We start from the raw sequence: 13,898 nt of genomic DNA, 5'->3' as shown, positions 1-13,898 counted from the left end.
TTTGCTTGCTTACGGGAGTATGAATGCTTATGGGGGCATGAGCCATTGATGATGATAGTTATTGTTCACAGAGAACAAGAATGCACGGAACCCTAGCCATATACAGCTTCGCTGTAATAAATAAATAAATAAATAAATAAATAAATAAATAAATAAAGTGATTTCGTGCTCATTTCTGCTTTCCCAGTTTCCAATCTTTTCAATAAGATAGCATTTCCTTGTGTGCATTGTCCATCAGAGCCCTTTGCATCTTTGTTTGCCTTGTTCATGCTTAAACTGGCAGTCAAGATGCTGGCCAACCAAAAACCTTACTCATACAAGCAGAGGCTTGTGAACTATTATTTCCTACCAATGAGTTTGAGACCCATTCACAGAATTTGGTTGTTCCAAGAAAACTCTAAAGCAAGAAGTAAACACGTATAAGCTTACATTTTACGGTGAAGCTGCTAGAAGGAATTCCACAACAATTTCGATGCAACAGCAGCGTCATGGCTAGTGTCAAATGTCAGCCACAGAACAGCCAGCTACGCAACCTGAACACAGCCCCAAAATGGCTGACGCAGGGCTTGATGACGGCATTGGTAGAGCTGGTGCAGAACATAGGAACATGTTCCAATTGTAGTGGAGAATGTAGAAGTACTAAGCTCAAATAGTACAGTCAAATGTTCACAAAGACCCAGGTACAGTGATGAAGTTTTATTAGATATAGTGAAGGCATCTGCAATGACTTGGGCAGTGGCAAAACCTTAGGAGTTCCTTGGGACCCTTAGACCTTCAGGACCTCCGAAGGGTGTGACATCTGTCCTATTCGGCTTTAACGCCTTAGATGTACGAGTTGCTAGGGTTAACTTACATCCGTAAAAGTTCACCATAGTTGCTCAGGTTAACATACATTCGTAAAAGTTCAATTTCTTTAAGACTGTTCTGAAATCCATCACCAGTCAAGAACAATTTCGGAACAGCCCCAGCGTGCTACAGACCTCCTTGAGTTTCAGCTCGAACTGGGCAGTGTGCAGCAGGAGCTGGAACACAGTGAGCGGCTGGTACTTGCTGTCCTGGTGGACCTGGTCGCGCAGCTGACGGCACCGCTTGTTCAGCTCACCACCAACAATGAAGCCTGCGCGTTTTGTTCCAAAAGGCAAGAAGGTCAAAATACAGAGGAAAGAAGAGGAAGAGACAGCAGAACTTACAAGTTAAACCGCAACATAACAAACTTCACTATCACGAAATTGTCGAAATAACAAAGTGTTTAACCTTTTGTAACTTCTCGTACATAGGACACCATGTATTCTGAACCTCAACATTATAACGAAATGCATTTTAAATGCACGATTTCAATATAACAAAATTTCAGTGCCGCCGCGAAGGAATATCAAGGCTACAAATGGAAAGTGCCGTGGGTCAAATGTTCAAATGGTTGGAATATACAGGGCTGCTTGTGAATGCACCTCTTATATTGTACGCCGCGTGACAGAGAGCGGCAGCCACAGTGGAGCAACATGGCAACAAGACCCTTTTGCCGTCATGTTCCATACAAAGTCTAAGTGCAGCGATATACTACTGTGCCACTCTCGCAATGTAATATGGGTGCGTGAGAAAGTGTACAAGGGTGAGCTGAAAAGGATGGTGGCTTGATGTGTGCCCCTTTCCCAAGTGAGCTGGGGAGGGGAGGAAGCGTTTGCAAATGTTCACTATTCTCTGCCTACACATTTCATGACGTCGTCGTCTCACTGCAGGCGACGCTACCACCTACGGCGGCGAAGTGGATGGAAAAGATTCACAGGCTTCGTCTTGCACCGCCGATGTGAATGTATCGTCGACATGGCACAAAACTGCATGTTTGGTTGCCGACCCTCAAGTTCAAGAAAACGAAATCTTTTCCTCATTGAAATTGCTTTCTTTTTTACAACTGCCCAATAAATCAAAGAAGATTACGGCCCCTTCCATGCAAGAAAAATCTTTTGCCGGCTGTACTTATTTATTTAAAAGGGTGCATTTCAATATTACAAAATTTCAATATAACAAAGTGAAGTGCCAATTTTACCAATTTCCTTATATCGAGGTTTAAGTATAGCAGGTACGTTCGACTGGTTCTTATCACGCTCTGGATTGGTTTGCAGTGGTGCCAAGGCATCTCGACATTGGAGTCAGCGAAAGCTTCCCAAAAAGGGCATTCTGATGCTCCCACAGCAATCTGAGGAGCGATGTGACTGCAATTCTGTCGAATCTCACTGGCACTCACAGGTTGAAAATGAGAGTGCCTCTGAGTGTCCCTAGCTGAAGTGCACTGCTCTGTGTGAACCATAGAAGGTGTTTCAAGTGCTCAATTTCAACTGGCCAAATCTAAAATGCATCCTCAAAGCACTCTGGAAGAGCACTACAAAAGCAGCAAGTTGAGTGAGCGTTAGTCTAGTAACACCACCAGGTGTCACGACGTTGAAAGTACCTGTGCAGTTTCTTCTAGGAATAACTAAAACAACTTTGAAGGGACATTGCAGACCAGTGCTAAAATTGCTTTGGACTGGTCATTCAAAACGCTGCTTCCATTCATTTGGCGCAACAAGACTGATTCTTACAGGAGACAACGAAAGCCGAACTTTTAGCTGAACTATAGTGTGAAGGCGTGCCCACAACTGTTTAATGCATAGATGTCAGCTGAATGCGTCCTGCCAACCATTCCTTTTCTCTCAATAAAGTAGGAGTGTTTCAGTTATACTAGTGGCTTTATTACTAGCTAGGTGTTTCCTTTAAGAGTGGATTGTGCTGTACATGACAGTGACGCCTACAGTAGACAGTAGGTGCTGGAAAGTAACTTGCGATTTCCGAAAATAAATCTACGACAAAGGCACACGTGTGCGCTCTGTGGCAAGCCAACACTCGCCTTGAGAGAGGTTGACAGTGTGGAGCAACATCCACCGGAGGGTGACATTGCACTCGCGCACCGTGTTGAGCAGCTTGGGGACACTGTCGAGCACAAACTCTTCCTCGAGCGCCCCTTCTTTCAGCAGGTGCTGCAGCCTCGGTATCAGCTTCGTGATGCGGTTGTGGTACTTCTGGGCCTGAGAAGCAATGAGACAAGGTAAGCGGATGTGAGGGGTAGGTTGCATAGGAGGACGAATTTTATTTGTAGAAAGGCAGAGAGGTTGGCCTGAGCTGATGAGCTCCCTAGCCTGATATTGTGCGCTAGGGAAAAGGGAACAAAATGGGGATGGAGGGTGACTATGATAAGAATAGGGATGCGAAGAATGCTGGCTGTTAGCACAGCAGCATACTTGAATCACGGTCTCGCACAAATTCCTGTGTTCCGCAGAAATTGCACCGTGGCCTGTACTGTTAGCGTAGCACATCTCGAGTGAGGCCACAGGACCCAGAATAAAGTCTTCCGAGAAAGGTCTTGCATTGATGTTTGCCAGTGAACAGTCTGTCGCGTGGTTGTGTGCACCCGGCAGATGCATAATATCTGAGCCAGTGTCTCTCTTACGTAGCAGTGGTTGCAATTTAGGCTGCTCGGATCGCCGATGAGGTGCACAAAGTGTAGAAGCTTGTGAAAGGAAGCATACAGGAAGAATGAATGTTTCATAGTGTTAAAGGGATACTAACGGGAAAAACCAAATCAGTCTCGACTGATAAAGTACTGTATAAACCGGAATATAGGGCGACGACTCACAATGTGCTAAAGACTGCTACATAAGACGAGGAGCAACTTAAGCTGTTTTTTTTTTCTTCTTGGAAAGAAAATCTAATCCTATATCTTGCTGATACGGTATCTTTTGAGAACTCTATTATTGTTAATGTTGCGGAATGAGGTTGATTACTCATCATCATTATCATCAACAGCCCATTTTATGTCCACTGCAGGATGAAGGCCTCTCCCTCCGATTTCCAATTACCCCTGTCATGCGCCAACTGATTTCAACTAGCGCCCGCGAATTTCCTAATTTCTTCACTCCACCTAGTCTTCTGCCGTTCTTTACTGCGCTTCCCTTCCCTTGGTACGCATTCTGTCACCCTAATGGTCCAACGGTTATCTAACCTGCACATTACCTGACCTGCCCAGCTCCATTTTTTTCTCTTAATGTCAATTAGAATATCGGCTATACCTTTGTGCTCTCTGATCCAAACTGCCCTCTTTCTGTCTCTGAACGTTATGCTTAGCATTCTTCGTTCCATCACTCTCTGCGCGGTTTTTTACTTGTTCTCAAGCTTCTTTGTCAGTCTCCAAGTCTCTGCCCCATATGTCAGCACCAGTAAAATGCACTGATTATAGACCTTCCTTTTCGATGACGATGGTAAGCTTCCAATAAGGAGCTGCAATGTCTGCCAATGTCTGTGATCCAACTCAATTTATTCTTCTATGAATTTCCTTATACATGGGAAAACATGGGACAAACTTAAATTTTCGGAATTTCGTGCTGAAGCCCCAGCGCCGGTACGCCACTGTGATGTCATAGATTACAAAAATATTTTGTTGCGTTTGGGCCACTGTGGCTAAGTGAAAGATTTGGAAACTTGCAAAGTTCAGCCTCTGCCTCTATTAGAATGTGTTGTAGTCCCATGTTCACAGATAAAATGTTAACTTGGCATGAGCAGATGCCGTCAGAATTCATGACATCGTGGTGAGCTGGTGTGGAAACTTCCGCGGCGGCATCGCCACCTATAATTCGTATTTGTGTCTTTTTCTCGCTTACAAAGTGACATTCTAAGCTCGTATACAGAGGCATTTGACCATAATACCATGACTTACAGACGACCATGACATAAAAGTCATGCAGATGTCATTGGATAATCAGGAAATTATAAGATTTTGGTGCCATTGAATTACGGTAATTTAAGTGAAGCAGCAAGACCTGTGCTTATTTGAAGAACAACAGCACAAGCCCTGCACTCTCGTACCTGGTCCTTAACATTTGCAGTGTCCAGGGTGTTGAGCAGAGCTTGCCGAGCTGCCTTGTAGGGCTCCCAGGCATCCACCAGGTTCACCGTCATGCCCATGTAGATGCTTATCACCTGGGAGGCGAAGTGAACACGTTACATGCGTGGCTTAGTTCTTTTGGTGGGCTTTCTTGGCCCAGGTGAAGGCTAACACGCACAGAATGACGGCTCAATCTGCAGGAAGAGAAGTGAAATTGCGAGAGAAAAGAAACACCACACCTGAGCCACCTTAAAGAGACACGAAAGAAAAGAATGATCTTAACTGCAGTAGTAAATTACCCTTTTACAATACCAGAGAGAGCATTGCTACCCTGAGAATGGGCTCGATAAGCCAAAAATGTTCAAGATCACTGTGCAAGAGGTACAAAACGCACTTGGCCCTAAAGTGAATATAAATTTTTTGTTTTTTATGATTACATTTTAGAAACAGAATATAAAAAATACTCTCAACAGCACAACATGACTGGAAACAATATGTTATTGGTTTCATTCGCAGCTGCGGTTTACAACTTTTTAAAAATCCTTTGGCTTAAGTTACATGAAATGCCTGGTATAATCACATGCCATGCTTGAACCTCACGGTTGCACTGTCAGATGGTGCAGCCTGTACAGAGGGATGCACAAAAGAGGAGCCCAGCTGCATACATGCTACACCACATGACGTGTTTCGGCAGTGACAATACAATGTGTCGCCACATTGATGTAATACTAATAGCATTATACCTACAGTCATCCAACATTTATCTAACATTCATCCAACATTCATCTAACATTCATCCTAGATAAGCCTTGCTCGAATTTTTAATCTGTAAACTTTCTGTTTAACATGTAAGACAAAAGGGATCAATCAGTACTTTGGTTATTGTTTCCATTTATGATAAACCAAAGATTTCGAGCAGCTTTAGCTTACATTGTGTAATCGAAGAATTTTGTTGTTGTTTACTGTATGGTTGTAACCTAAGTGCATTTGTACTGACCGCTTTACTATGTTCGCTACCAATTTATCATGATGTTGTAAACCCTAGCTAAAAATATATAATCAGAAGCCTTTGTACTTAAAAGTTCTAACTGATTATATTTGTTTCTTTTTCTCATTTGTTGTAACTTTCTTCCCTCTTTAGCCTTTGGCCCTGGGGATAATAATAAATAAATAAAATAAATAAACTGAGGAATCAAGTACATGCGTACAACGATTCTGAGTGCCCAAGTTGTCCACCATTGGGGTTGTGGGCGACGCCAGGAAATACCCAACTGCACCCCTTCGCATTCTGGGATTCCAGAACAGTCACGGCTCAACACGGAAACAAGAGGTTGTAAAAACTGCAGCCATCTATACACCGGTATGGTCACTTTTGACAACTAGTAGACACAGTTGACTATCATTAATTCAACTTCTTGCTTAATTTAAACGTACTGGAAAGCCCTAGTGAGAAAGCATACATTGCTACGGAAGAAAACTTTCTTTAGTCCGAATTTGAAAGCATGCTGCTTCAGTTAACTTGATTTCCACCGGCATCCCCTTATGCGCGAAGCGGTTAGTAAGGCTTTCAGTAGGTTACACTACTGTTTCTCTAGGTGTGTAGCTGTTTTGCTTTACTTTAACTTTGCTTTTCTTTTAAGAATTTTCAGAACTTTACTGCTCCTTTCAGTCTAATGCTGAGGCAGTGTTTAGGAATGTCAGCGCTTGTCGTTGCATGCTGGTGAAATCATGCTTCAAGAGCAAGAAGCAGAAAGACTTCGAGCAATAAAATATATTTCAAATGGTTCATTATTTGTTGCCCTTTGTTAATTCAACCTTTTCGATAATTTTACCAAATTTTGCGGTCCCGCAAGCATCGAATTAACGAGAGTTGACTGTAATTTCCTTTCGTTACACAGCATGAGAATTTTTTTCACAATAACAGCATTTGGCTGTACAGTATAGCCTGATTACATTTTACTTTATGCGTTTCACAGCACGCGCACACTTTGGTTGCTGACAGAGCAGTGTCTAATAATTCCTTAATGAATGGAAGATTTTGAAGGATCACTTTTACTGCTAATAATCTACTTGTTACCACAAAATTAACAAAAATAGAGTCTAAGAAAGACTAATTTATCAGCTAAAATTAATTCAGTATTTCTATTTAGTGTCCCTTTAAGGGCTCCCCAGCAGACCTCATCAGAAATTTTGGTTCCACACAGAAAGCCATAAAGCTCTGTTTAGAGAATGTTCTACTGCAAGATTTGTTCCAAAACTGGTTCATTATCAGAAGGGACGGGAGAAACTAAAATGCCGTGTTGCCATGGTAACAGGTGGCGAACTATGTGATCAATAAAGACGCACGTGTTCTTTGCCTTGACTAGCACCTGCAAGCAGCATTCCTTCACTGCCTCTTTTCACATACTTCGCCTGAGGGATTCTGTCTTGTTTATGCCCTCAACCCTGCCTTTTTCTTCTTTATTTTTTTTGTCTCTTCCTTTCCTGCTGCATGGCGTATTTCCAGAGGCTGTTTTGCATGTTGTGTATTGACACGAATATGATTTACCAAAGCCACACGCCCCAATCAATGACGGTGTGGGCATTTGGTACAGTATCGCCTTTATGCAAGGAAGCAACACCCCTTTGAAAGTAAGGGCATGCGGGTGGCCATATGAATGTTAAGCTGATTCTATGGCATACATTGCTGCAATACAATTTGAAGACACTATTACCACAAGTGATCTATGCACCACGTCAGCCTGTTTGCAATGCCCAAACCTGGTAATGGCCCTTTAAAGGCTATTATTGTCACTTAGGCACTCGTGGCAGCTCACAGTTTCGAATCACTGGGACAAGTTCTTCTGCTATGACATTTTTCGTTAGAAGTGTAGTATTCAATTTTGTATCACTCACTAGACTTTAGCGATGGGTCTGAACATCAGACTGTACATGATCTGCACATTTAAAAGATACACAAGAAAAGGTACGTGGATGAAGCAGTGAAAAGCTGTGCATTGTTTTCTTACAATAACCATAATTCTGCGTAACCCTTAGAGTGCACATAACTTCGCAGAAACTACAAGCAATTGTGCCGGTGCACCAAGATCCTTTTTCTCTGATAAACTGTGACAGTTATCACACGTACGAACTCCATGTATTGCTTCAGACAAAGGTTCACATGTGGCTACAGCCAGAAAATGAACACGCACCCAGTTGTCGGGGAAGTACTTGTCGACAATCTCTCGCATCTTGGCCTGCTGGTTGTGAAGGATCTCGGGGGCAAAGTACAGCACCACGTACAGCATGGCCGCCTGTGTTGCCAGGGCCATGCTCCGGTGCTCCGGCAGTGGGTAGGCCGAGATCTGCCAAGACAGAGACCGAGGAGAATCGCCGTTTTGCTGGCCACCCCATAAGTGATCCACAGCATCCTTCCAGACATATTTCAATTTAGCCTTGTGCTGCCAACTACTGACAGGGTGGCAGGAAATGTGAAGACAACCTATACGAAGACATGAATTGCATGTAGGCCTGTCAAGCAAGTTTGGTGCCGATTTTCCCCACAGTACTACAACAAGTTCGCAAAATTAACAGCGCTCATTACGGCTCGGACTCACTAATGTCTAACTTAGTCGAGCTCACTTGGACTCCAACTCACTGAGAATCAGACCCCGCTGGGCTTACTCGGATTCAAGATCGCTAGGAGCCAAAGTGCGCTGAACTCAATCGGACTCAAATTCACCAAACTTAGACTGGAGTCCACTTGCTATCACATGGACTTACTTCTAACTCGATTCAGACTCATGTATACGCGAACTTGACTCCCTCAGGCTCAGACTCACTTCGACTAACTCAGATTCAAATTCACTTGGTTTCACAGGGGTTCACTCAAACTCATAGTTGGCTCTGAGTCCAAGTCAGTCAATTCATGGCTGAGTTACTGATGTATGGCCATCATATTAACGACAGGGTGTTGCATAATATTACAGGTGTTACGAGATTGCCTTTCGTCCCCAAGTTTTCATCTTTCTGACCACCATGTTATGTTTTTGTATTCGAAGGTGGACTTTATATGTCTGGTTCAGTGCTGCACGAGTTGCAGCAGCTCAGGCTTTTTTCGACTAAGCATGAGGTCATGAGTGCGGTTCTCACTGTGTAGTGATAGACGTGACATGCAAAAATGCTCCATTACTGAGCTTCGGGTGCACGTTAAGGAACTCCAGGTTGTCAAAATTAAACTGGAGAACCACAATGTAACATCTTGAAAGCCCCTGTGTACGTGTGCTTTAGGAGGTTAAGCCACGTTAGTCATCGAAAGCACCTGGTGATTCCTCAATATCCATCAACTGCATTATGAATACATGCGTGCCTCCCTCCACATGAACAAATGTTTTTTTTTTTTTTTCATGCTCGAACCTCCTTTGCCTCCACCTCAAGAAGTCAAATTTTTAAAGTGAAGATTTGTACTTTCGCACAGAATGTGAAGCGGTGATGTGATAGACACCAAAATACTAATATGTGCATCGAGTCCTGCATTGTTTTTTACGGTATCGGTTGGCACAAAAATTTGCAGATGTGCACGAACAATCTCTTTTTTCGAGAAGAACAAAAGGAAGAATTTAATCAAGATGCCTTCTGCAACTGAGACAACACACTACAAGACAAAAGCGCAGGTACCAGTGCCACCCAGTGGCGAGATGGAGAAGCCAAGCAAGCATCAGCCAATCATAGCAGTTGGGGGGCATGAGCGTGCTCTTCAAACTCAGTATTCTTCCCTGCAGTAGAATCAGTAAAGCGTCTGCGAGGCAAAATTTTTGAGTGGCAATCTTTGGGTCTGGAGCTTGAATTCTCGCAGGACACTGCAGCCTTTATCCTTTACATTTTTCCAAATATCTCGAAAAGCACTTTGGAATACCTACGATACCCTGGCAAACATCAAGACGACTAAAGAATTGAGCCCACAGCAGTTATTGCTGTAGAAAGGAATGTGGGTACTACCTGGTTGTACACATCATCCGACCTCAGTCGCCCGAGCACCATGCTGATGTAGGTCTCATTCAGGGTCACCCGTCGAAAGTAATCATCCGGGTAGTTGGCAGGGCGCTTGGCGCCAGGTGCAGACGAAAACCCTGTGCTCCGCAGAAGCTTGCAGACGTCATCGAAGTTGGACTCGTCACTTGAACGCTGCGCACTGCGTGTACGAGCAAACTGAGCGGCAGGCAGCAGTTGACCCAGGCAGAAAAGTGAATGCTTCAATGCTGATGGCTTGAAAGGTCACGTAAGAGAGAACAAGAAGAGCAATAAGAACAGGCAAGGGTTACGCAAGCGTTATGCTGGAAAGGTGACTTGCAATATTAGAAGAACCTATTTTACTGTTTTAAAGGTTAGCAGTACAAAATATCGACATTAGAAACAAAAAGGACAACGCACACGTTGGCTCTCAAGAAATTTTTTTTATATCTCCTTTGTCCGTGTTTCACAAGCCTAACTTTCCAACAACGAATCCTTATCAACTTACTCAGCTTTCTGCTGTTATAGTGGAACCTTGTTGATTTCAACTCTAAAGGGACCAAAAATTATTCGAATAAAACAGTGTTTGAATAAAAGAGACCCCTTCAAAGATTGCACTTCAGAATGTGTGCGGCACAGCACACAATGCAGTTGCCAACCAATAATTTGGTTACAGTCGGGACCATCCAAAAGTACAAATAAAGAGAATGCAAAATACTGAATTCACCAGAAAATAACTCTTCATTCTACCTTGGGCAACGCAACTACATCCTACCTCTGGATGACATGGTAACTGCAATCCAAAGGTAGGGTAACTGTGGGCATGGTAACCATATTCTTATGCACTTCGTAACAGCGGAACGCACCCCTATAATAAACACATACTACTACAGGAAATACTACACAGATGACATAACACAGACCAATCCACAAAGATGCATGAATGCAAACTTACCTGTAGCGGTAGTAAGCAACGAGCATGCGCTCCCGAACGATGCCCTCGATTTTCTGGTCGACCACGAGAAGTATGACACCACAGAGGAACAGGGCCTCGCACTGCAATCGCAACATCAGCAGCAAGGTGTAAGCTGCACTTCCAGGACAAAGCTGTCAAGTCTTGATAGCCCAGAAAGTGAATGATAAACCCCCCTCCCCCCAGTTGGTGTACTACACCAAGCCAACAGCCAAAAGGTGATGCGGTATTAACGAGGCTGGCAAAGCGAGAACAAAAAAAGGCTAAGGTTCAGCTGGTGTAATCTGTTCCCTTTTCCAGTCCTTCATTTCAGTGAAACAACTCTTAAAAATTTACTGACATGTACTTTTAAAGTTGTACATATGCATGCTTTTGTAGAACTCAAGCTTTCTGCACCTAAAGGAATGACATTTGGCAAGTATGCAGGTATGGAAGTACTTATGAGATAAGAAATCACTCTTGAAATGATAGACGAGGAGTCTACATTACTGTGACGTCAAAACACAGAGCAAAATTTGCTCTCATCATGCAGCAATAGGGCTCTGTACAATAATGTCACTCATAAAAACTAAACAAAAGTGCTGCGTACACTACTTCTTGCTCTGCTCATCTGTGGCAGCTGCAGTGACCCACACAAGCACGAAATGGAATGAGTCAATGTAGAATGATACCCTGTAGCATATTACATTACTGAAACTGTTACTTCGTTACTGAAACTTTCTGTAGAGACAAGCATTATAGTAAGCTACACAGGCCACTCTGATGCTTACCACTTGCCAGAAGACTTGGAGTGTCAGGTTAAAGGGCAATTGCAACAAAATTTCACTTTGGGTAAATTTTTTATACATAAATGAGTAGTATATAGTGCCAGTCAAGCAATCTTGGCAAAGCAGCAGTGCTGGCAATTGCACAGTTTTATTCTTGGCAGCCTTTAAACAGCACCTAAGCAGATGATGTGTGCACCTGGTCGTTGTCGTTATGACATAAGTTCCAGCACACCAACCAGGATTTTCCAGCACACTGGGGGCAGCCCCAGGCGCAGCCTAATCTCAAAGGTCATGCCGAGGAGTCATGTTTTCTAGGCCAAGCATCAATTCCGGCTAGCGGTAAGGGCAGCGCTTTTTCTTTTCTTTAATATGAAGCATTCTTTGTAAATTTCAGTCATTTTGGGTGCATCTATCTATCTGTCTAGCCTCCTACGTTGGCAGGGCTGGTGGTGCCTACCAACTTGAGCTGCTGGGTATAAGCTCATGTTACCGTCGTCGGCGTGGTTGTGGCATCATCGTGATGCAAGCTCTGCCATCCGACTCTCGCCTCTGATTCTTGCATATTACCTGCACTGAGCCAGCTGGCGCGCATAGAAAGATGTGGGCATGTCGGCTGTGGAACACCGGACGATGGTTTTCTCTGAATGAAAAGCTATTCAAGAGCAAGCTTCCCACCCCGTGCATGCCGGCCTGCTCCTGACACTCACAAAGAAGCTCTTGGAAGACCGCAGTTTCTTCAAGAAATGCATATGCTCGGACACTGCATTCCTTAGAGGTTTACTTGAGCAGCTTGAGGATGGCGTACTACTGCGGTACTACTCGGCGCAGAGGAAGGGGAATCTGTTTGCAATGATTGAGCAGCTAGGCAAGACACCATTCTTTCTGACCCACAGCATGCCTGAGCTTGAAACCGTCAAGAAAGTTAGAAAGCTGGTCGAGCCATGCCACTGCAGGGTCTATGCCATAGCCAGCTGCCTGCAAGATGCTTTGCGTAGTTTTTACTGCCACAGTAAGTGGGATCTGCATAATTTTTTAAAGCCTGTGTATCAGAAACAGCTATTTATGCTAGTTTTTCACAATGCCTCCACTCATATTTCAAGGGCCAAATTTTGCATGCAGGCTGTATGAAATTTAATTGCAGATGGTCTTTAACCCCAATGCCAAATAATGGCAAGAACCATCTACTTAATGAAAACCAACTATATTTCAACATTTTGTTATGCATAAGACTATTCCATAACAGTTAATATGTGTAGCCTGACATCTATACACGACAATGGCTACCTGAGCAGCAGATTTGAAAATCGTTTTGCGCCCCTGGGCCCAAAATCTCTGTTGGAATTTGTTCGTCTGTTGGTAAATCATCTGCTGGCAAATTAATAGGTGGTGTCGGAATGAAGTGCCCAGAGACTGGTTCTTCAGAGCAACAGAAACAGATCTCAAAGTCGGTGCTTCTGCAGGCTGTTTATGCCAGTAGCAATTAATTGCACAGCTGAAAACACGCCATAGCTGCCATGTTTTCACCACCAGCTATGATCAAGTGCTGCAATTCCGGAAATCTGGTGAAGTTCAGCATTCACCCACCATAAGTTGCTTGCCATCATCATTGACAAGTACTGATTCCAAGGACTGCTGGATGTAGATGCCTTCGTCCAAGTCTTCGAGAAACCTGGAAATTGGCATAAAAATTCAACCCTAGTAAATACAACATGTAAATCTTCTTGTATACAGCGTGGAACACTGCTTATAACAAGTCCACAAATGTACAATCTCCGGATCCATAATGAACAACAATCTGGCCACTAAAGCAGGGAAGTCTTAAGCTTCTGAAAAATGAACTATCCCTGGTTCGAAGCACATTCTATCTTACACTAGCACAGTTTGTATAATAATTAAGATATTTCACTTGCGTAGTAGCCTCAAGTAGCTCACTGGTGCTTCAAGATAAACCTGTGTGCAGCGATTGCACAGTGGTGCAATCCAGTGCCTTTTAGTGCTAGCAGAGCTGGTATACAGTAAAAGCTCGTTAATTCGAACCGCAAGGGGAAGCCGCTTCAGTTCGAATTAACGAAAGTTCGAACTAACGAAAGTGAAAGAGAACAATAGTACATTGCGATTTGGAAGCAGTAGGGCATGTTTAATGCTTGAAAACATCCGTGATCGTAGTCCGCCTTTTTTCCTTGAAGGCGACAGCTAGCACTTTTCACTCTAACGAGCGAATGTGGCGCAAGGAGTCCTCTTCGCCTTCTTCAAAACT

At 43.6% G+C, this 13,898-nt stretch overlaps 1 protein-coding gene across 3 annotated transcripts in view; it reads right to left on the bottom strand.

Moving 5' to 3' along the window:
• Strump (WASH complex subunit strump) overlaps positions 1–13,898 on the bottom strand; it is a 40,522-nt gene that overhangs the window by 21,969 nt on the left and 4,655 nt on the right. For all 3 annotated transcript variants that reach the window (XM_075668922.1, XM_075668923.1, XM_075668924.1), the window contains exons 4-10: positions 13,226–13,310; positions 10,857–10,957; positions 9,890–10,082; positions 8,104–8,256; positions 4,894–5,007; positions 2,882–3,059; positions 981–1,117 (exon numbers count right to left, since the gene is read on the bottom strand). In XM_075668922.1, the coding sequence (XP_075525037.1) occupies positions 981–1,117; positions 2,882–3,059; positions 4,894–5,007; positions 8,104–8,256; positions 9,890–10,082; positions 10,857–10,957; positions 13,226–13,310 (961 nt within the window). The remainder of the gene's footprint in view (positions 1–980; positions 1,118–2,881; positions 3,060–4,893; positions 5,008–8,103; positions 8,257–9,889; positions 10,083–10,856; positions 10,958–13,225; positions 13,311–13,898) is intronic.

This window comes from Dermacentor variabilis, chromosome 9 (assembly GCF_050947875.1).
Source record: "Dermacentor variabilis isolate Ectoservices chromosome 9, ASM5094787v1, whole genome shotgun sequence".
Lineage (NCBI taxonomy): Eukaryota > Metazoa > Arthropoda > Arachnida > Ixodida > Ixodidae > Dermacentor > Dermacentor variabilis.
This window is presented reverse-complemented; position numbering and strand designations above follow the sequence as displayed.